Source organism: Ixodes scapularis, unplaced genomic scaffold (assembly GCF_016920785.2).
Source record: "Ixodes scapularis isolate PalLabHiFi unplaced genomic scaffold, ASM1692078v2 PGA_scaffold10__122_contigs__length_95168666, whole genome shotgun sequence".
NCBI classification, from domain to species: Eukaryota; Metazoa; Arthropoda; class Arachnida; order Ixodida; family Ixodidae; genus Ixodes; species Ixodes scapularis.
In genome coordinates this window covers 75,870,126-75,892,240 of record NW_024609836.1, presented here as the reverse complement: position 1 = coordinate 75,892,240, position 22,115 = coordinate 75,870,126, and the positions used below count along the sequence as shown (strand labels likewise).

General features: G+C 44.0%; 1 protein-coding gene across 3 annotated transcripts in view; it reads left to right on the top strand.

Annotated features, from left to right (window-relative positions):
- LOC8023895 (CLK4-associating serine/arginine rich protein) overlaps window positions 1–20,703 on the top strand; it is a 40,833-nt gene extending 20,130 nt beyond the window's left edge. Inside the window, exons 15-20 of one of the 3 annotated variants that reach the window (XM_029989888.3) lie at window positions 1,625–1,664; window positions 3,679–3,751; window positions 4,827–4,885; window positions 15,198–15,244; window positions 18,994–19,188; window positions 20,308–20,703. In XM_029989888.3, the coding sequence (XP_029845748.2) occupies window positions 1,625–1,664; window positions 3,679–3,751; window positions 4,827–4,885; window positions 15,198–15,244; window positions 18,994–19,188; window positions 20,308–20,413 (520 nt within the window). In that variant the 3' untranslated portion in view covers window positions 20,414–20,703. Of the gene's footprint in view, window positions 1–1,624; window positions 1,669–3,678; window positions 3,752–4,826; window positions 4,886–15,197; window positions 15,323–18,993; window positions 19,189–20,307 lie in introns of those variants that run through there. The other 2 variants (XR_005798328.2, XR_005798329.2) reach the window with 2 other exon arrangements.
- Window positions 20,704–22,115: the final 1,412 nt, after the last annotated feature.

Here is a 22,115-nt window from a genome sequence, read left to right as displayed (position 1 = left end):
GGGGGGGGGGGGGGGGGTTACCTGATTTGTCTTTTGACCATCTTGCCTTTGAATAACCTTTTTCTTTTTTAGAGGTTGGTCAACGGCACTGTCACTTGTGGCATGTGGTGCTGCGTGGACTTTTCCTCACTTTATCCACATTTTTTTGCACGTTTTTGAGCTGTGCCTTTGTGGAGCGCAAAGTACCTACTGTTTTCTGAAGCTGAAGTAATAAGGCAGGCAGGATTAGGTTCCTGAAGACGCGAGAGTGAGGCGACTAGGGATTGGGCGTCGCAAAAGTCTTCTATCGTGCCCTGCCTGTTTGCCACAATGTTCTATTCTTAACTCTCGGCATAGGTGTCAAAGTTTCCAGCTTAAAAAACAGATGCAAAGAAAAAAATGTTTTTTTTAGACGGTTTGAAGGGGTAAAAGATGCCATAAAATAAATTTATTGCTTAAAAAACAAAAAAACAGATAGAGCTATATTTACAGGGCAAAATGAATTTGTAAGTGGCGTCCGTGACCGGCACAGTCTATCACGTGGTGCTTGCGCTCTTTCGGGAGCTTCCTATGGGCTCTAAAGCTTACTTATTGAACTTAGTTTTTTTGTGGCACTTAAAGAGTACTAAGTAACTTTTAGAGCCCATAGGAAGCTCCGGAAAGGGTGGAAGCACCACGTGACTATAGCGGCCATTTTTCTGCGGGCGCCAACTGCAAATTTGTTTCGCGCCGTAAATATAGCTCTAAAAAAAAATTTTTTCTTTCATTGTAAATTTTTTATTTTCTTTTGATCCAGGTTGTTTGAAAAAAATAGTTTTTTTCCTTTGCATTTTCAGCACTGCGATCTGCTTTCGTGTTGTGGATTTTGTTTCTCAGCATCTGTTGGTACTAGTTTTCCTTCTTTCTGCATTGCCTTCTCTCAATTGCAAAGTTGTCATTTTTTTTTTTTTTTTTCTACCAGTGTGCTTCCAGAACTTGGGGTCTTAATGTCCCTCCTGCTTTTCGAAGTATTTTAGGTCCGTTCTTTTGCAGGTGAGATGCTGCTGGTGAGGTTGCACTAGTATATCAGGGGTTGTGCAATGCTTTCTTTTGTGTTGTTTTCTTACACACACTGTTCTGAAGCAATCTCTCACTCTTTAAGGGATGGGTGGTAGTACCTATTTTCTTCTCGTTTTTCTAGTTTTTTTCTAAATTTTTTGTCTTCAAACATGGGTGTACATCGGCCTCCCTGCTTGTTTTTAGTCTAATTAAATCTGCCACTGTGGGGTGAGCAATAAATCAAGATAAAGCTTAAGGTGTCTCCTGCAATGGGATGAAAATGCTGTGAAACAAAACGGAACAGCATTAAAGAGAACTAAACTGGCAGTCTCCCAATCCAACAAACTGTGACGGTATCTGGGGAATGTGCATTTTGTATCCACCGTGCATTGTCAATACTTTATACTAAGCAGTGCTTAGTCTAGGCGAAATCGTTTTAAACTCCCTCATCTGTCTAGTTAGTTTTTTTTTCTTCTGCGCACACAAACGTGAGAGGGAACAATACAAGTCCTTGATCTTGATTTTGGCTTGCAACAGCTATGTTAGTTTCAAAAACTGCTACCTCATTTCGAGTGTGCAGCGGCTAAGACAAGTGTCTTCTTTCCAGAACCAACGTCTCTGTGGGTAAACCCGGTCCTGCCTCCAAAGTCAGTAAGATCTTGGTCCTGCTTTCAAATTGTTGCTCCTCTTTCTTTTTCTTTTGTGGATTTCTTTTTTTTTTTCTTTCTTTCTCTCTATTTTGTTTGGAGCATCAATTGGGGGGGATTCCGACAAACTCTGGGGTGGTGTCCCGTTGCCAAAAAGAACTTTGAAGAAGTTTGAAGCAGCAACCTGCAAAGGTCCTCCTCTTACTCGGGAACAACTGCCGAGGGTCACGAGCTTGTGCATGAAGCTTGGGCAGCTTGGGGTCCTTGCTAACGCTGCGTGACTCGCGCCATTCTCGTTTCACGTTGCGTGATGGCATACAAACGCGGTCTTAGTTTGTAGCAAGAAGTGGATGTGATACAGTACAACCTTGTTACAACAAATCTTGTTACAGCAGTCGTTGGGTCATAAATAGGGTTCCGTGTTTTCGGATAAGCCCGAAAAGCTCTGGAAAACACACACGGGTAAAATTTGCGTCAGTTCGGATGTATCCGAAAAACTAGAAATTTTGAGGTCATGGTGGCAAAATGAAAAGAAAAAATTATGATTTTATGAGTTAACAATCTTTAAAAATGGCCACTTTAATTTTTTTTTTTCATCTCAGGTTTATGACAAAATGGAGTTTCCCTGTTTATTTCGTCAAGGCCCATACAGTACAGCGGGTCAAAATACTGTACTTGTTGGCCACTACAGAAACCACTGTCCTGGTTTCCAGTTTGGACCATTCTATTTGTGCTTCTTAAATAGAGGAGGTGTCGTTAACTGTGAAAGAAACCCATAGATTTTATAAAAGGGTAGCTGAAGCTTTTATGCTTCCCAATGAGTTTGGCTATTTCAGAGTACTGATATTTATTGAAGCAACACTTGTTTGCAAGATTTGTCGTAGGGCAGTTAGTATAGTTCCAATTACAAGGGCGATTGGCAGTAGTACTAACTTTTATCAACTTGGAGTTTGTTTTTGTCCAAAGAATATTTATCTTTGTTTTGAATTAAAAAAAAAAAAAATTGGCAACAGAGTAGAATTAAACTCAGAATTTTGGAGAATTGTGAATCTAAGAAAAATAAACTCCAATGAACCTTGAATTTCTAGCGACAAAGAAAACTCAGAAAACCAACTTCCCAATTTTTCGCGAAAACTCTGAAAGCACAGAATCCTAGTTATAAGACACTGGTTTGTGAAGTTTGGATGGTCATCCTATCTGTGCCGTTGAGCCAGCTTAGCTTACTACAGATTCTGTTATATAACATACATTCGGATATAATGGACTATACTAGGGAGTTTCTAAGTAGTTCGCCATTCCAGTATAGGGGACTCTCGGACAGCAGTCATTATTTCGGACATTATGCGGCTTTTGTTTTGCAGCGGTGGCATCCGTTTTGCGAACGGCTGTCATGGCTCTCAGCGCCTCGTGAACTTTGTACAACCCAAAGCGCACAGTGTTGACGACCATCGGTGCAGCTCAATAAAACATTGATACCTTTCAAAGTTCATTAAACCAGTTCTTTTCGTATGTTCATTCACATTTTGTCAGTCTCGCTTGTTAGAACAGACTGCAGTCACAATCTATGTCAAAGTCTGTAGTAGAAGTACCCGCGCTCTGCACACTCCTTTTGCAGCAGACCAAAATCATCATGCCATGAGGTCTGTTATAATGAGTTTATGATGTAGTGCATTCCTTCAAATTGGATATCCTCTACCATCAGCCGTGTCTTTTGACGGCTCAATTGCCAGAAAGAAGTGGTTCGCATTGCCCTCTTTGCGTCGAGGTTTACCTTAGCCCAAGCTTCCGCAACGCTTCAGCTCCCGTCTCACGGATATTGCTTGGTGCACCAAATCACCCTTGACTTGCAGCAAATAGAGCGACTCACTTCAGTTGTCACCATCACTAAACGTGCAATGTGCCCTTTGCGGAACAACTTTGGTTTTCGGATGTGGTGCAAGCAACGCTATTTTTCTGTGGGTGTTGGGAGAGAAGCGGAAGACGTCTTGCTCAAAGTCTGAAACTGTTCTTGTAGGGCGGCGCTCCGTCGGGTCTGACACCGCGGGAGAAGCTGAAGCGCAAGATGCAGGCTGCCCTCAACAAGCAATGTGAGTGTTTTGCCCCGAGTATCTCGCATCCAAAAGTTTGAAATGCATAAAAGTCAAACACTGCAAAAAAAACAAAAACATCCAGGTTCAAGTTCTGTGTCAATGGATGCCTATTCGCGACTTTGGCAAAACAGACGGTACCTAGCGGAAAAACTGAACCGGCTGAGACGGGTCCTTTCACCATTTCTGCTCATCGCCTGTGACTTCCGTGATTGCACGTGGTCGGCGGCTAATGCTATAGTGGCCGAAGTAAAGCGAATGGAAGTTGCGTTGGTTGTGTCTAAGGCAACAAACACGGCAGCAATCGCAGGGCTCCAGGGAAAACAATGACTCATAGTGGCCTAAGTAACTAGGTGTGCCTTGCATTGCTTCTCACGTCGTGCAGGGCAAACAGTTGTCCCAGCGACCGTCGTATCGTCTAGTTGCCCGGGTCGCTCTGATCGCAACCTACGCAACCGCATGAACCAGGCATTGTGCGTTTATTAACATTCGTCGGCGCTGTAAAAGCACAGTAGGTAGTCCTTTCTCTGCTTCTCTGAAGAAGGCCAAGCCTCCGGAAGTTCGCCTATGCCAACACACCGCCGCAGGTTTGAACATAGCGGACGAAAATCGTGGCAAACCGTTCCGAGGTCAATGCTTACCCGCCGAAACCCGAGTGTCGTGCGTTTAGCTGGTGCACGACACGGCACGACCGGTTTTCGGTTGCCATCTGTGCTCGAGAGTGGAGACCCCTATTGTCCGCTGGAGTCACGAACATGCGGAGACGTTGGTCTTCCTTCTAACGAACTCTCGTGGAGCGACTGCCGACCTGGGGCTTTTGATGGGCACTGTAGCATTGGGTCTAGCTCCGTTTCTGACTAATCGGATTATCCAATGTGATGATTGTAGGCAGCTCTTGCAGAGCTCCGCCGTAATGGTCTTCCGAACAAAGTGCTGGATGTGAGCTGAGGGTTTCGCGTATGGCTGTTGAAAGGCAACAAGCAGTCTGCTGGAGCTGTCGTTGAGTTTGTGAGCAGACCCGTGCTTGTTTGCCTTGAGAGACAGCTAACGCTTACGTTTCTGTCTCGTCTTCCAGACAAAGCCGACAAAAGGGCTGAACGTGAAAAGCAGGACAAGATTCTGCAAGAACGCTGGGTGAGTCCCAGGGGCACCCGTTACATTCCTTTGAAGCCATGTCAACTTGGGCTGACTGGCTAAATATGCGCTCAGAGTTCATGGCTACTTATGCAGGATACCAACAAAAACAAAAACACCTTGTGGTTCTTCGTGCTTGAGTATGCCCTTGTGATATTATTGAAAGTTCTCAGAGTCCTTCACATACTTTTTCTCTACATCCACAATAGCCGAACTTGAATTCCACTGTCTGTAAGCATGATCTCGTTTGTTTGAATCTGCTGTTAGTTCTGCCGTAACTTGTTTTGTTCATGTGCCGGATGACCTGCATTTGTAAAAAGTATGCTGTTCTACACTTCACCATGCGCAGCACCAATGAAGGTGCAACCCCACCATTCTTTTTTGATGGTTTATAACTTTCTTTTTATGTTTTCTACATTCATAATAAAGTAAAATTAAAGGCCCATTATTTAGCTATACTGTCGAGATCGGTTATAACGAAGTCCGTTATACCGAAATAGTGGCTACAGCGAAGCGATCACGACATTCCATTCCCTTTTGCACTTCGTTAAAACCAGTCGGTTATAACGATATAGCGGATATAGCGAAGTGATTTCCGATTCCCGATGACTTCGTTATAACCGGTGTCGACAGTACTTTAATGTCGTAATACTACATTTATTCTTAGCTGTTTATTATTTTGCTTTTAATCGGCCATGATATCGGATAGTGAGCACTTTTATTTCTCGAGTGAAAATGTTCTGACATCCACAATAACTTTGGGAATGGTCTGTGGGATATAATGAATTAAAGAAAGTAAGCAATGACCTGTGCACTGTGCAGAGAATGTAATTAAAAAAAAAGAAATTGAATAATGAAGTTTGAAATGGTATTATTTTCACGTGCTATGAAAACTGAATGACGTCCACTAATGAAAATTGCAAAGCATTTTTTGATATTACATTTTCCAGTACTTGCCGGTCGATAGATTGCACGTGAAATTTAGTATTCAGCCTAAAGCTTTTCTCATTTTTAAGATCAAATACAGACGGCAACATCTGTTCGAGAATAGCTTGATGTGCATTTGTCGTCGTGTGCCACAGAAACGGCGCCAGATATTTAAGTGTCAGATGCCTGGATGCCTGCAGTGAGCAAGCCAGAGTTGTCAGAACAGCAAGCACAAGGCTGCAGGTGGACTGCAGCTGCTTTTGTGCACATTCCACTGTGCGTCGGTATGCATGCTTGAAGCAGTCCGCATGAAATGGACGACATAAAAGAGGGGCGATTCCGCCGCGTTTGCCAAATCAATTGAATATTTTTTCATCCATTTCAGAACTCATTTTCACTTAGTCCAAACCAGAACTCTTCTGGGCTCTGGTTTGGACTCTTCTTTTGGTGCAGAAGTTAAATCTGCAGTACTGAAGAGTGCTGCAACCCAGCACTGTTTGCACTCTGTAGTTTGTCGAAGTCATTCCATGGATAGCAATGGCTGACTGTTGATGCATGCCCTCCACAAACTTCTATGGTTCAGTGTGCCAAAAGCAGAAGAAGGATTTTCTGCCCACATGGCTCGAACGATCAACTCCATGGTCTCTCTAAATATGGATATTTAAATTTTGAGTCGTCTTTCCTGGTTTTGGGAGAATGGTGTCAAATGCTACTGCTCCAAACTCGGTAAATCTGTAGGTGTTAAAAACATGTTGAACAGACAGTATTGCTTTACCTTGTTTTTTATCTGGCTTGTGTTAACACGTTTCTTTTTCTCATTTTAATGCAATTAATATAATAAAGAAGAGAGCAGTGAGGGTAATTGTGATATTTGTTACCTTCAACCTACCCAATCATTGTTTTTAATTAGCATGAAATCGTTGACATGTCCTGACTTTATTTTTTATTTATCTTTTTACCCTCAAGGCACAAAGTACATTACAAATCCCTAGAACAGTTTCTAAGCCCACTGTAGATGCATGCAGTTAACTCATGTTAATGTAACCACTTTTTTTTTTCTCATAAGGTGGTCATAGAGCAAACATGTCATTTACAGTGAGGGGGGATAGGCATAAAAAAATGAGTTACAATGCACTTCAGTCCTGGTTTTATAACTGCTAATTCTATCACTTGCTCTCAGAGTTCATTAACCATTAGGGGAAAACAACCCTGAACACAACAGTGCAATGCCTTTTTCGGGACTTGTCAATGAAGCGCACGACAAAGTCAACTTTTACTGCTAACCTGTGGGAGTTCCAGCCACTTCTCACCCGGAAGGAAATCTATGGTAGGCTTCATGTTGCTCGGTGCCCATATTAACAAGATGAGAATGCACACTTTTCTGAGAACTCTTCCACCGAATGTCAGTTGTGCCCACATAAACAACTTGCCAGAATAACAAACATGTTTTACATGCAGAAAGGCTGCAGAAAGGTCTGTGGTCGTGAAAAAGGAATGTTAGATTTATTAGGATTTAAGATCTAGCATGTCATCATGATTACGAGAACAGTACATTCATACATTACTGTTATGGTTCAGCAGTGCAATGTACAAGTTGTTTGCAAGAAACATGAAGCGGTATGCTTTTCCCCAAAATGAAGACCTCAAGTGCCTAAATATGAAAACTTAACTTTAAGCCGTATATTTTTAATCTTTTTGGCGGAAAATAACATTTGTCGTTGACAGTGGATGCTATTTGTTTGCACATATTCGTGAGGTCCCCGGGAAACCATTTGCCCATTCTAAATTTTTTAAAGTCCTTTTGAACTTTTCAGGCAGACGGCATTTTATTACATTCTGGAACTTTGGCACCTTATCTTGACCGCCAGCCTCACATTTGGACCCCAAGTCTAAGCTTATTTTCACGAAAAGACACTCCGTTTCCGTCACAAGTGCCATAGTAATAGAACGCGTCAACAAACTAGCACAGGATACATTGAGGCATGCAAAGACGTTCATCGTTAAATTAACTTACGGGGATCGCCGCAGTAGTGACCTTGCGACCAGTGTTGGAGGAACCTAGTGATATTTGTTTTGTTCTTTGTTTCGACTGCCAGCCTCACATTTGGACCCCGAGTCTAAGCTTATTTTCACGGAAAGACACTCCGTTTCCGTCACAAATGCCATAGTAATAGAATGCGTCAACAAACTAGCACAGGATACATTGAGGCATGCAAAAACGTACATCATTAAATTAAGTTTTGGGGGCCGCCGCAGTAGTGACCTTGCGACCAGTGTTGGAGGAACCTAGTGATATTTGTTTTGTTCTTTGTTTCGACTGCCAGCCTCACATTTGGATCCCGAGTCTAAGCTTATTTTCACGAAAAGACACTCCGTTTCCGTCACAAATGCCATAGTAATAGAATGCGTCAACAAACTAGCACAGGATACATTGAGGCATGCAAAAACATACATCATTAAATTAAGTTACGGGGGCCGCCGCAGTAGTGACCTTGCGACCAGTGTTGGAGGAACCTAGTGATATTTGTTTTGTTCTTTGTTTCGACTGCCAGCCTCACATTTGGACCCCGAGTCTAAGCTTATTTTCACGAAAAGACACTCCGTTTCCGTCACAAATGCCATAGTAATAGAATGCGTCAACAAACTAGCACAGGATACATTGAGGCATGCAAAAACGTACATCATTAAATTAAGTTACGGGGGCCGCCGCAGTAGTGACCTTGCGACCAGTGTTGGAGGAACCTAGTGATATTTGTTTTGTTCTTTGTTTCGACTGCCAGCCTCACATTTGGACCCCGAGTCTAAGCTTATTTTCACGAAAAGACACTCCGTTTCCGTCACAAATGCCATAGTAATAGAATGCGTCAACAAACTAGCACAGGATACATTGAGGCATGCAAAAACGTACATCATTAAATTAAGTTACGAGGGCCGCCGCAGTAGTGACCTTGCGACCAGTGTTGGAGGAACCTAGTGATATTTGTTTTGTTCTTTGTTTCGACTGCCAGCCTCACATTTGGACCCCGAGTCTAAGCTTATTTTCACGAAAAGACACTCCGTTTCCGTCACAAATGCCATAGTAATAGAATGCGTCAACAAACTAGCACAGGATACATTGAGGCATGCAAAAACGTACATCATTAAATTAAGTTACGGGGGCCGCCGCAGTAGTGACCTTGCGACCAGTGTTGGAGGAACCTAGTGATATTTGTTTTGTTCTTTGTTTCGACTGCCAGCCTAACATTTGGACCCCGAGTCTAAGCTTATTTTCACGAAAAGACACTCCGTTTCCGTCACAAATGTTATAGTAATAGAATGCGTCAACAAACTAGCACAGGATACATTGAGGCATGCAAAAACATACATCATTAAATTAAGTTACGGGGGCCGCCGCAGTAGTGACCTTGCGACCAGTGTTGGAGGAACCTAGTGATATTTGTTTTGTTCTTTGTTTCGACTGCCAGCCTCACATTTGGACCCCGAGTCTAAGCTTATTTTCACGAAAAGACACTCCGTTTCCGTCACAAATGCCATAGTAATAGAATGCGTCAACAAACTAGCACAGGATACATTGAGGCATGCAAAAACGTACATCATTAAATTAAGTTACGGGGGCCGCCGCAGTAGTGACCTTGTGACCAGTGTTGGAGGAACCTAGTGATATTTGTTTTGTTCTTTGTTTCGACTGCCAGCCTCACATTTGGACCCCGAGTCTAAGCTTATTTTCACGAAAAGACACTCCGTTTCCGTCACAAATGTCATAGTAATAGAATGCGTCAACAAACTAGCACAGGATACATTGAGGCATGCAAAAACATACATCATTAAATTAAGTTACGGGGGCCGCCGCAGTAGTGACCTTGCGACCAGTGTTGGAGGAACCTAGTGATATTTGTTTTGTTCTTTGTTTCGACTGCCAGCCTCACATTTGGACCCCGAGTCTAAGCTTATTTTCACGAAAAGACACTCCGTTTCCGTCACAAATGTCATAGTAATAGAATGCGTCAACAAACTAGCACAGGATACATTGAGGCATGCAAAAACGTACATCATTAAATTAAGTTACGGGGGCCGCCGCAGTAGTGACCTTGCGACCAGTGTTGGAGGAACCTAGTGATATTTGTTTTGTTCTTTGTTTCGACTGCCAGCCTCACATTTGGACCTCGAGTCAAAACTTATTTTCACGAAAAGACACTCCGTTTCCGTCACAAATGCCATAGTAATAGAATGCGTCAACAAACTAGCACAGGATACATTGAGGCATGCAAAAACATACATCATTAAATTAAGTTACGGGGGCCGCCGCAGTAGTGACCTTGCGACCAGTGTTGGAGGAACCTAGTGATATTTGTTTTGTTCTTTGTTTCGACTGCCAGCCTCACATTTGGACCCCGAGTCTAAGCTTATTTTCACGAAAAGACACTCCGTTTCCGTCACAAATGCCATAGTAATAGAATGCGTCAACAAACTAGCACAGGATACATTGAGGCATGCAAAAACATACATCATTAAATTAAGTTACGGGGGCCACCGCAGTAGTGACCTTGCGACCAGTGTTGGAGGAACCTAGTGATATTTGTTTTGTTCTTTGTTTCGACTGCCAGCCTCACATTTGGACCCCGAGTCTAAGCTTATTTTCACGAAAAGACACTCCGTTTCCGTCACAAATGCCATAGTAATAGAATGCGTCAACAAACTAGCACAGGATACATTGAGGCATGCAAAAACGTACATCATTAAATTAAGTTACGGGGGCCGCCGCAGTAGTGACCTTGCGACCAGTGTTGGAGGAACCTAGTGATATTTGTTTTGTTCTTTGTTTCGACTGCCAGCCTCACATTTGGACCTCGAGTCTAAGCTTATTTTCACGAAAAGACACTCCGTTTCCGTCACAAATGCCATAGTAATAGAATGCGTCAACAAACTAGCACAGGATACATTGAGGCATGCAAAAACATACATCATTAAATTAAGTTACGGGGGCCGCCGCAGTAGTGACCTTGCGACCAGTGTTGGAGGAACCTAGTGACATTTGTTTTGTTCTTTGTTTCGACTGCCAGCCTCACATTTGGACCCCGAGTCTAAGCTTATTTTCACGAAAAGACACTCCGTTTCCGTCACAAATGCCATAGTAATAGAATGCGTCAACAAACTAGCACAGGATACATTGAGGCATGCAAAAACATACATCATTAAATTAAGTTACGGGGGCCGCCGCAGTAGTGACCTTGCGACCAGTGTTGGAGGAACCTAGTGATATTTGTTTTGTTCTTTGTTTCGACTGCCAGCCTCACATTTGGACCCCGAGTCTAAGCTTATTTTCACGAAAAGACACTCCGTTTCCGTCACAAATGCCATAGTAATAGAATGCGTCAACAAACTAGCACAGGATACATTGAGGCATGCAAAAACGTACATCATTAAATTAAGTTACGGGGGCCGCCGCAGTAGTGACCTTGCGACCAGTGTTGGAGGAACCTAGTGATATTTGTTTTGTTCTTTGTTTCGACTGCCAGCCTCACATTTGGACCTCGAGTCTAAGCTTATTTTCACGAAAAGACACTCCGTTTCCGTCACAAATGCCATAGTAATAGAATGCGTCAACAAACTAGCACAGGATACATTGAGGCATGCAAAAACATACATCATTAAATTAAGTTACGGGGGCCGCCGCAGTAGTGACCTTGCGACCAGTGTTGGAGGAACCTAGTGATATTTGTTTTGTTCTTTGTTTCGACTGCCAGCCTCACATTTGGACCCCGAGTCTAAGCTTATTTTCACGAAAAGACACTCCGTTTCCGTCACAAATGCCATAGTAATAGAATGCGTCAACAAACTAGCACAGGATACATTGAGGCATGCAAAAACATACATCATTAAATTAAGTTACGGGGGCCGCCGCAGTAGTGACCTTGCGACCAGTGTTGGAGGAACCTAGTGATATTTGTTTTGTTCTTTGTTTCGACTGCCAGCCTCACATTTGGACCCCGAGTCTAAGCTTATTTTTACGAAAAGACACTCCGTTTCCGTCACAAATGCCATAGTAATAGAATGCGTCAACAAACTAGCACAGGATACATTGAGGCATGCAAAAACGTACATCATTAAATTAAGTTACGGGGGCCGCCGCAGTAGTGACCTTGCGACCAGTGTTGGAGGAACCTAGTGATATTTGTTTTGTTCTTTGTTTCGACTGCCAGCCTCACATTTGGACCCCGAGTCTAAGCTTATTTTCACAAAAAGACACTCCGTTTCCGTCACAAATGCCATAGTAATAGAATGCGTCAACAAACTAGCACAGGATACATTGAGGCATGCAAAAACATACATCATTAAATTAAGTTACGGGGGCCGCCGCAGTAGTGACCTTGCGACCAGTGTTGGAGGAACCTAGTGATACTTGTTTTGTTCTTTGTTTCGACTGCCAGCCTCACATTTGGACCCCGAGTCTAAGCTTATTTTCACGAAAAGACACTCCGTTTCCGTCACAAATGCCATAGTAATAGAATGCGTCAACAAACTAGCACAGGATACATTGAGGCATGCAAAAACGTACATCATTAAATTAAGTTACGGGGGCCGCCGCAGTAGTGACCTTGCGACCAGTGTTGGAGGAACCTAGTGATATTTGTTTTGTTCTTTGTTTCGACTGCCAGCCTCACATTTGGACCCCGAGTCTAAGCTTATTTTCACGAAAAGACACTCCGTTTCCGTCACAAATGCCATAGTAATAGAATGCGTCAACAAACTAGCACAGGATACATTGAGGCATGCAAAAACATACATCATTAAATTAAGTTACGGGGGCCGCCGCAGTAGTGACCTTGCGACCAGTGTTGGAGGAACCTAGTGATATTTGTTTTGTTCTTTGTTTCGACTGCCAGCCTCACATTTGGACCCCGAGTCTAAGCTTATTTTCACGAAAAGACACTCCGTTTCTGTCACAAATGCCATAGTAATAGAATGCGTCAACAAACTAGCACAGGATACATTGAGGCATGCAAAAACGTACATAATTAAATTAAGTTACGGGGGCCGCCGCAGTAGTGACCTTGCGACCAGTGTTGGAGGAACCTAGTGATATTTGTTTTGTTCTTTGTTTCGACTGCCAGCCTCACATTTGGACCCCGAGTCTAAGCTTATTTTCACGAAAAGACACTCCGTTTCCGTCACAAATGCCATAGTAATAGAATGCGTCAACAAACTAGCACAGGATACATTGAGGCATGCAAAAACATACATCATTAAATTAAGTTACGGGGGCCGCCGCAGTAGTGACCTTGCGACCAGTGTTGGAGGAACCTAGTGATATTTGTTTTGTTCTTTGTTTCGACTGCCAGCCTCACATTTGGACCCCGAGTCTAAGCTTATTTTCACGAAAAGACACTCCGTTTCCGTCACAAATGCCATAGTAATAGAATGCGTCAACAAACTAGCACAGGATACATTGAGGCATGCAAAAACGTACATCATTAAATTAAGTTACGGGGGCCGCCGCAGTAGTGACCTTGCGACCAGTGTTGGAGGAACCTAGTGATATTTGTTTTGTTCTTTGTTTCGACTGCCAGCCTCACATTTGGACCCCGAGTCTAAGCTTATTTTTACGAAAAGACACTCCGTTTCCGTCACAAATGCCATAGTAATAGAATGCGTCAACAAACTAGCACAGGATACATTGAGGCATGCAAAAACGTACATCATTAAATTAAGTTACGGGGGCCGCCGCAGTAGTGACCTTGCGACCAGTGTTGGAGGAACCTAGTGATATTTGTTTTGTTCTTTGTTTCGACTGCCAGCCTCACATTTGGACCCCGAGTCTAAGCTTATTTTCACAAAAAGACACTCCGTTTCCGTCACAAATGCCATAGTAATAGAATGCGTCAACAAACTAGCACAGGATACATTGAGGCATGCAAAAACATACATCATTAAATTAAGTTACGGGGGCCGCCGCAGTAGTGACCTTGCGACCAGTGTTGGAGGAACCTAGTGATACTTGTTTTGTTCTTTGTTTCGACTGCCAGCCTCACATTTGGACCCCGAGTCTAAGCTTATTTTCACGAAAAGACACTCCGTTTCCGTCACAAATGCCATAGTAATAGAATGCGTCAACAAACTAGCACAGGATACATTGAGGCATGCAAAAACGTACATCATTAAATTAAGTTACGGGGGCCGCCGCAGTAGTGACCTTGCGACCAGTGTTGGAGGAACCTAGTGATATTTGTTTTGTTCTTTGTTTCGACTGCCAGCCTCACATTTGGACCCCGAGTCTAAGCTTATTTTCACGAAAAGACACTCCGTTTCCGTCACAAATGCCATAGTAATAGAATGCGTCAACAAACTAGCACAGGATACATTGAGGCATGCAAAAACATACATCATTAAATTAAGTTACGGGGGCCGCCGCAGTAGTGACCTTGCGACCAGTGTTGGAGGAACCTAGTGATATTTGTTTTGTTCTTTGTTTCGACTGCCAGCCTCACATTTGGACCCCGAGTCTAAGCTTATTTTCACGAAAAGACACTCCGTTTCTGTCACAAATGCCATAGTAATAGAATGCGTCAACAAACTAGCACAGGATACATTGAGGCATGCAAAAACGTACATAATTAAATTAAGTTACGGGGGCCGCCGCAGTAGTGACCTTGCGACCAGTGTTGGAGGAACCTAGTGATATTTGTTTTGTTCTTTGTTTCGACTGCCAGCCTCACATTTGGACCCCGAGTCTAAGCTTATTTTCACGAAAAGACACTCCGTTTCCGTCACAAATGCCATAGTAATAGAATGCGTCAACAAACTAGCACAGGATACATTGAGGCATGCAAAAACATACATCATTAAATTAAGTTACGGGGGCCGCCGCAGTAGTGACCTTGCGACCAGTGTTGGAGGAACCTAGTGATATTTGTTTTGTTCTTTGTTTCGACTGCCAGCCTCACATTTGGACCCCGAGTCTAAGCTTATTTTCACGAAAAGACACTCCGTTTCCGTCACAAATGCCATAGTAATAGAATGCGTCAACAAACTAGCACAGGATACATTGAGGCATGCAAAAACGTACATCATTAAATTAAGTTACGGGGGCCGCCGCAGTAGTGACCTTGCGACCAGTGTTGGAGGAACCTAGTGATATTTGTTTTGTTCTTTGTTTCGACTGCCAGCCTCACATTTGGACCCCGAGTCTAAGCTTATTTTCACGAAAAGACACTCCGTTTCCGTCACAAATGCCATAGTAATAGAATGCGTCAACAAACTAGCACAGGATACATTGAGGCATGCAAAAACATACATCATTAAATTAAGTTACGGGGGCCGCCGCAGTAGTGACCTTGCGACCAGTGTTGGAGGAACCTAGTGATATTTGTTTTGTTCTTTGTTTCAGGACCGAGCCGAAGAGCTTCGGGGCATGGCGATGCGCATGCGGCAGAGGTAGGTTCGGACACTTTGCCAACCCTTTGTCGACTCGCTCGGAAAATGCCAAGTGTCTGCAGTGGTCCATTAAAGATGGTAAATGGATGTTGGTAGCGTACACGCCGATTTGTCGCGGCAGTGGCAGTGCACTTTCTCGCCCCGTTCCTAGAGGCTGACTTTGCCGAGTGCCGTCTCCGAGCTGTGCCTTAAGTTTGAGGGCATTATTTTCGTTTTTTTCTTTTTTGTTACTCAGTTTTGTATTGTTGGAACGGCTTGAAAGGTGTTGTTGAAAGGGCCGAAACGCAGCGATGCATCAAAGCGTAGGTTACGTTATTATGGAACTACCGTAAAATCCCGAGAGATGCCTTACCTCTGAAAGGTAACCCACCCCTATTTTTGGCTTGATTTGCTATTTTTTTTTTAACACCAAAAGATAGCCCAGGCCTAGTAATCATAGTGTTGGGATCAATGATGACCTTGGCGTGAATGCGTGTAGTTAGCTATGGCGGGATATAAGCAAACATTGCTCACTGGGAAGTACTGTCATCTTTGCTTCATTGCCCCTCGCTGCGGTGACAAGTATGACAAAGACATAGGATCCAAAGATATCTCGATTGCACACCGAAAGTTAGCCCACTCCTTGTTTTCACCCAATTTCTTTCGATTTTAGGTGGGCTGTCTCTCGGGATTTTACGGGTTGTCATTCTCTACCAGAGTGACGGGTCGGTTTCGGGAGATTGTTTGGGGAAGCGGGGAATTCCGGAAAAGGCGATCTTCCAAGTTACCAGAGTTTGCCTCTGGGCATCTGATGAAATTTGCTGCAATCCTCTGTTTCGTGAGGTTTTGCGTAAGACGGCAGGAATGGCAATGGAATGAGGTGGGTTTTCATGCTCAATACCTTGAGAGTGTACCAGCTTTAGGGTTTTTTGTTTGTCATAACTGTCTAAGGGCAACTTTGGATACTAATGCATTGAAACATATATACTTTGCTCTAATGCTTTTCAGTTGCTGTGACAGGAAGATTTCTGAATGCTTGACATGACACGCTCTAATGCCTATAACATTCCCATTGTCAAAATGCCTCTAAATTGTGTTCAGTTTTCACTTGTTTGGTTGCAAGTATGATTTGAAACTAGGACACGGAATCAGTTTCTGCACCTCTAGATTTAAAACCAGGTAAAGAACAGCACTCCCCATGTCTTCTTGCTCTTTATACTTGCAGGCGAACATAGACAAATGCGTGTCATATATTGCGTGTCATATATTTCGGAAAAGAAACGGTGAAAGTGCCAGTCACTTTTTGGTATTGATTTGAAATTTTGCTTTTAAGTCCCATATTCACTTTCACCCCAAAAACCATAGCAAAAAAATGTGGCTCCTTCATTACTATTCTTTGCCCTTATGCGGTGAAGTAAGGTAGCTATGTATGCATTAATGATCAGTTCATTTTCCCGAAATGAACATGTTGCAAATGCAAAAATTCCTCTGACAATCTAATTTTCTCTGAAGTAAGGGGTGTCCCCCCAAGAAATTAACAGTTTATTTTTTTGTGCCCCAAAAATAGACTACTGTATGCATCGCCTAACGCTCATTCTTTGCCTAAATGTAGTGCTAGCGTTTCAAACAAGGTGCTAAGGTTTCAAAACTAATCATTATCTTATTCTAAAGTTACACAGTAGACTCATTAATTCAAACTCCAGGAAGCCACGAATTTTGTTTGAATTATCAGAAGTTTGAATTATCAGAAATTCATCAAAACATGATGCAAGATAAAATTATGATATGCCATGTGAATGGCAACATGTACAAAACAGATATTTTATGATTTCCTCTACAGGGGCCTACTGATCATAAGCAGGTATGCCGCCCATAAAACATTTGTGAAATGTATGACATAAGTTTCTTTATCCCTCAAAATTGTTGTTTATCATGGACTGTTTAAACAGCACATGACAGCTCGAAACAAAATTTTGTTCATTTGGCCAAGAAGTTGTGTAATGTGAACTTGTTGGCAGGGGACACATGAGCGATGAAAACGGTAGCCGCCTGGTGGTTTTCATAGTAACTTTTGCGGACGCTGTGACACGGACATACGCATTGCCGCCACGTCACAGCGTACGCGCAAGTTGCTATGGAAATTTCCGCATGGGGCCCGTTTTCATAGCTCACTCGTGCCCTGCTTGAATCTTGTTCAGTGCGCTTCTCACCCAGCACCGAATTATCGCGAGCCTACTGTAAGTGATTTTCGGAAATTTGCGGTGGGAAAATGGCGGCCGACGGAGCTATGGAATGCACGGAGCCGAATGACGCCGTTTACCAAGAACCGGCGAAAACTGGGCCCATTTTCCCATAGAAATTTTCAGAAAATCACTTTTGAACGAGACAAACGTTAGTTCTGAAATTTTGGCATCTAGATCGGACCACTAGTGTTCCGATCTAGATGATCGGAACACTAGTGGTCCGATCACTAGATCAGACCACTAGTGTGGTCCGATCCACACTAGTGGTCCGATCCCTGCCCAAATGTATCTCGTGATACATTTGGGCAGAGAATGAGCGTTCAGCAATGCAGTTTATTCTTGCATAAAAAAGATCCTTTTTTTTTTCTTTTTTTTGCAACACTTTGTATTTTGTGCAGCCAATGAACTGTGCTCAAAATTTGCTTCTTCTCTAGATGTGACAATGAGTATAGCACTTTGCATGCAGACACTGCATAATTTCTGTTAATTCAGTTATTGTTCATGGAAATGCTTACCATCTTGAGCTTGCACAGCCAAAGGAAAAGTACAGATATATGCTATTCTGTGATAGTTTGTTTTCTTTGTGAAATTTACCGATCATATATCTGTTGGAGTTGGACATGTGCCGAACAGATGTCAACCAAGGCTGATCTTATATCGGTGTCATTGTTGACCCGTCACTGTAAATCCCCTCGGCAGTAAGCACAGGCAACCCTGCTCCCTACTACTTTGCCGCATTGAGGTTGTGAAGCTTGCATTATTTCAGTACCAAATTGCCCGAAGTGCATGTACCCATCATACTTACTGAGATGAAAAGCCATAGAAAATGGGACAAGGAAAGCCACAAAATACTGTTGTTTTATAATATCATTGCTGCAATGCCCTCTGGCTTGTGCAGTGATCCATCTAATTCTAAAAAAGAACTTCACAAATTTTTTAATTTAACTTATATGGGATATATATTACGAGATTTAGGAATTGCTTTCCATCTATGAACTAAAATCTGGCTCATTAAAAAAGTCGCAAGGAGCTTTTTAGTCTTCAGCTCAGAGAGTGGTTGGGATTCGGAAGTGAGCAAATTTACTTCTAGGAATCAGCCATTTGCAAAAGTTCCCTAAAGGCCACACAATGAATTATGGGAACATCCTGTACACTCCTCTTTGTTCTGATAACGTCTACCACTCGATGCTGAAGAGATAAAGTATGAGAGAGACGGTACCACCGTTCCTTGCCTGCATCATACCCAAAGTCACCTTTGTCGTCTGCTACGGCCAGTCGTATACAGCCAGTTCCCAGCATCCCTTCGGGCACTACAAGGAGCGCCGCACACTCCGCAAAGGGTGTGTCTGAACCACCCGTACTAAAATAGTGCCGGTAACATGGAGGTGCGGTTTATTGCAAATGTGACGTCCAGCAGGCGTTGGCAAGGTCGCTGGCTAGCACTTTCTGTCGAATGGCCTCTAACCTCACCCCGTGTGGAAAGCATTGTGGTGAATTCTCGCCTGTGCCCCTTCCCCGTGCAAACAGGGACCGGAGAGGCCGAGATAAAGACGACTACGACTACGACCCCGAAGACGGCCGGGAAGGCTACTCGAGCCGCTCAGCAAGCCGATCCCCCAGCCGCAGCCGAAGTCGCAGCGCGGAGCCGAGGCCACCCGGCGAGTCGCCGCCGTCGTATGCGGGCACGTCGTCGCGGAATCCGTCGCACTACCCGAGGCGGAGGTGGGCTGTGGTGTCTTTGTATTGTCTTGGCACTGGATGCACAGCCCTTATGCGGAGCGCAAGTTCGTCTGCTTCTTTTGCGGGGTTGTGGGGACGTTAATATGCCGAGCTCCGATTGAAGGATAGTGGCTAGGCCTCAAGGCAGCTTGCTTTGAGGTTCACCCACTCTCCTTCAGTGGGTGCCAATCGGAGCTCGGCGTTCTGACGTCAGCACGATCCCTGCAAAAGAAGCACAATCCCTGCAAAAGAAGCAGACAAACTTGCGCTCCGCAGAGGGCCAGCTCTTGGTGCCGTCGCAGTGCTCGGAATGCTTTTCCGACCGGTCTGTGTACCGCATCCTGAAAAGTTGTCCCTTGATTTTCACTAACGATGTGGAAGCGTCGCGTTGTCTCCGGCCGCGATCCACGGTAAATGTGGCAGACACTCGTTCTGCTGCAAGTCGCTCTCCAGCTTGACTGTCTGCAGAAGCTTCAACAGCCACGAGGGGCGACGCCGCGACGCCGGTGGCATTCGCATTCTTTTGTGCTTTCCTTTTTAGAACTTCTACGGCCAACCGCCAGGAGCCCGACATCGTTTGTTGCCACTTCGGGACTACTTTCGATGCATGGGCGGGATAGGATACTAAGTGCATCGGTCGAAGATGCATTCCAGATACCATGGTGCCATCATATCCGAGCCAGAAATTAGTTTATGGTTTGGAACCGCGTGCAAGGGGCAACGTTTCTCTGCCCACTATGGGATTTTTTTATCAATATTTCACGGCACGACTAGTCTGTATTGAAGTGGAGCGTCCATTCTCCGAATACTGCATGCCTCTGAAAATGAAAAATTAAAACAATATTTAGAATGTTTTAGTTAATTATATAACCAATCAATCAATTTTACTCTTTGCTAGGGTTTTCCACGACCCTGAACTTAGCCCCAGTGCCATAGAATCTCTTACGCAAGTTCCCCCCCTTTTTTTTTAACATTCTGGACTACCTAAAAATACCCCATATAATAAGCTACTGTATGAAAGGTGGCTGTATGAAAACGTGCAATGCTTTGTTATGTCTGCTAGCTATGGCATATATTTTTCCGTACACGACTTCTCAATTGTGACTTGCTGGTCTCTTTCAGGAGTCGATCCAGATCGCGCTCTCCTCCACCCGACTACTACCGCTCCAGGCCAGCACAGTCTTCTTCGTCGTCGTCGTGGTCTTCGAGGAACATTGTGGACTATTGAAGGACCATCCAAGGAGCAGCAGCATCCCTTTGCGGAGCGTGAAAGCTATCGTTGTGTGGGGTAGGGGAAAATGGCATTTTGGGGAGGGTTCTTTTCTTGGGAAGTTGGGGGGGAGAGGGAGGGAGGGAGGGGGGGAGGAGGAGGGGAAAGGGCCATCTGTTGAAGTTCCCCTACTTTGTAATGTTAGAACTTGTGTACGTCTGCGACTTGAAAGACTGTTCAGTGAGGACGTGAAACGGCATCTTGCGTTGTTGTACGGTGAAATTAAAGGTGAAGTGGAGATTACTGGACCTTGTTTTTTTGTGTGTGTGCTAGGGCTCTGCGCCGGTATGGGCCGACTTGAAAGCCCGGGTCCAGCCCGGGGGTAGTGGATTCTTTCTGGGCCCGGGCCAGGCTCGGGCAATGGTGTAGCAGACTTTGTTAAACGTTGAGAAGAAAATGCTATCGCAATGATCGTTTAGATTTGAAAGAAACGAAAAAACCGAAGTGCAAACTGACACGTAAATACTGAACATTTTTAATCCATCGTGACTTCAGGTCGTACTGGGCAGCGTAGTATCTGTGACTTGTATATGCTCTACGTCTCAAAACTTTTCTTAATTTTTTGAACAAGTGCTATTAAAATCTGTTTACATTCACATTTTTTTGCCGACATATAACGTCTTGACAGCGTCTTTCATGCAAATTAGGCTAACCGAACCAAATGCATTAACACCTTTCTAAGGCAGTTTTGAATTTAAGAGATGAGGCACGCCTTGACCTCTCGCCGGGCTGGACCTGGGCCAGGCCTGATCAGGTAGGCATCCCATTGGGCCAGGGCCAAGTCAGGCCTGATTGGGTAGGCATCCCATCGGGCCAGGTCCGGGTCGGGACTCAAAAAGTGGGCCTGTGCAGTCCTCTAGTGTGTGCTTGCATGTATAGTGGGGGCAGGGGGTGAGGGGCTGACAGAAGCTGAAGGGTTTTGTTTATTTGTCTCAATGCCCTTGGCATCCAGAGGGCATTCCAAAGTGGAAAGGCTTAAAAAAAATTCTAACATTATTAAATTATGAACAGTCACACTCGCAAAAATACCAGACGTGCAGGAAGGTGGCTCTACTGGATGGTGTAATGTAATATAGACAGTGTGACAGTGAGGAATGCATCTGTTCTTAAGAACACGAATTGTGCATGTCGGGGGGAGTCTTGTCCTGCATGAACAACCCTTTAGTTGCTGTAAATTAATATTCTGTGAAATGCAGTTTGATTAGGAACTTCCTTTTTTATGCACGGCATACTTTTTGCAAGAAAAACGCAGCTTGATTTCTTTTACCTAGTGAACAAACTTTTATTTTTTATAATAAATCGATGAAATAAAACTAGCTTCTTTTGAGCTACATGGAAACATAGTAAAAACAACTTCTCGATTTTTAGTTCCTCTGAAGCTTCGAGTCAAAATTTTTCTCCGTCGGCTTTGCGCACACGGCTGCTGGCCTCGGGTGAAATCTGAACGGCCTCTGGGCCACGACGAAAGCACAAAGCAACGACGGGAATAAAATGTCTATACTAACGACATACAGAATCAAGGCCGGCAGACTCGCGTACTGCCCTTCGTCAATGGCTCTTTTCGTTTTAAACTAGAAAGTTGCAACGTTGTCTCACGAAGAAGGCTGGTGTAAGACAAGCCGGTATGCTCCGTTCACACCTCAGCTAACGGCGCACTGGT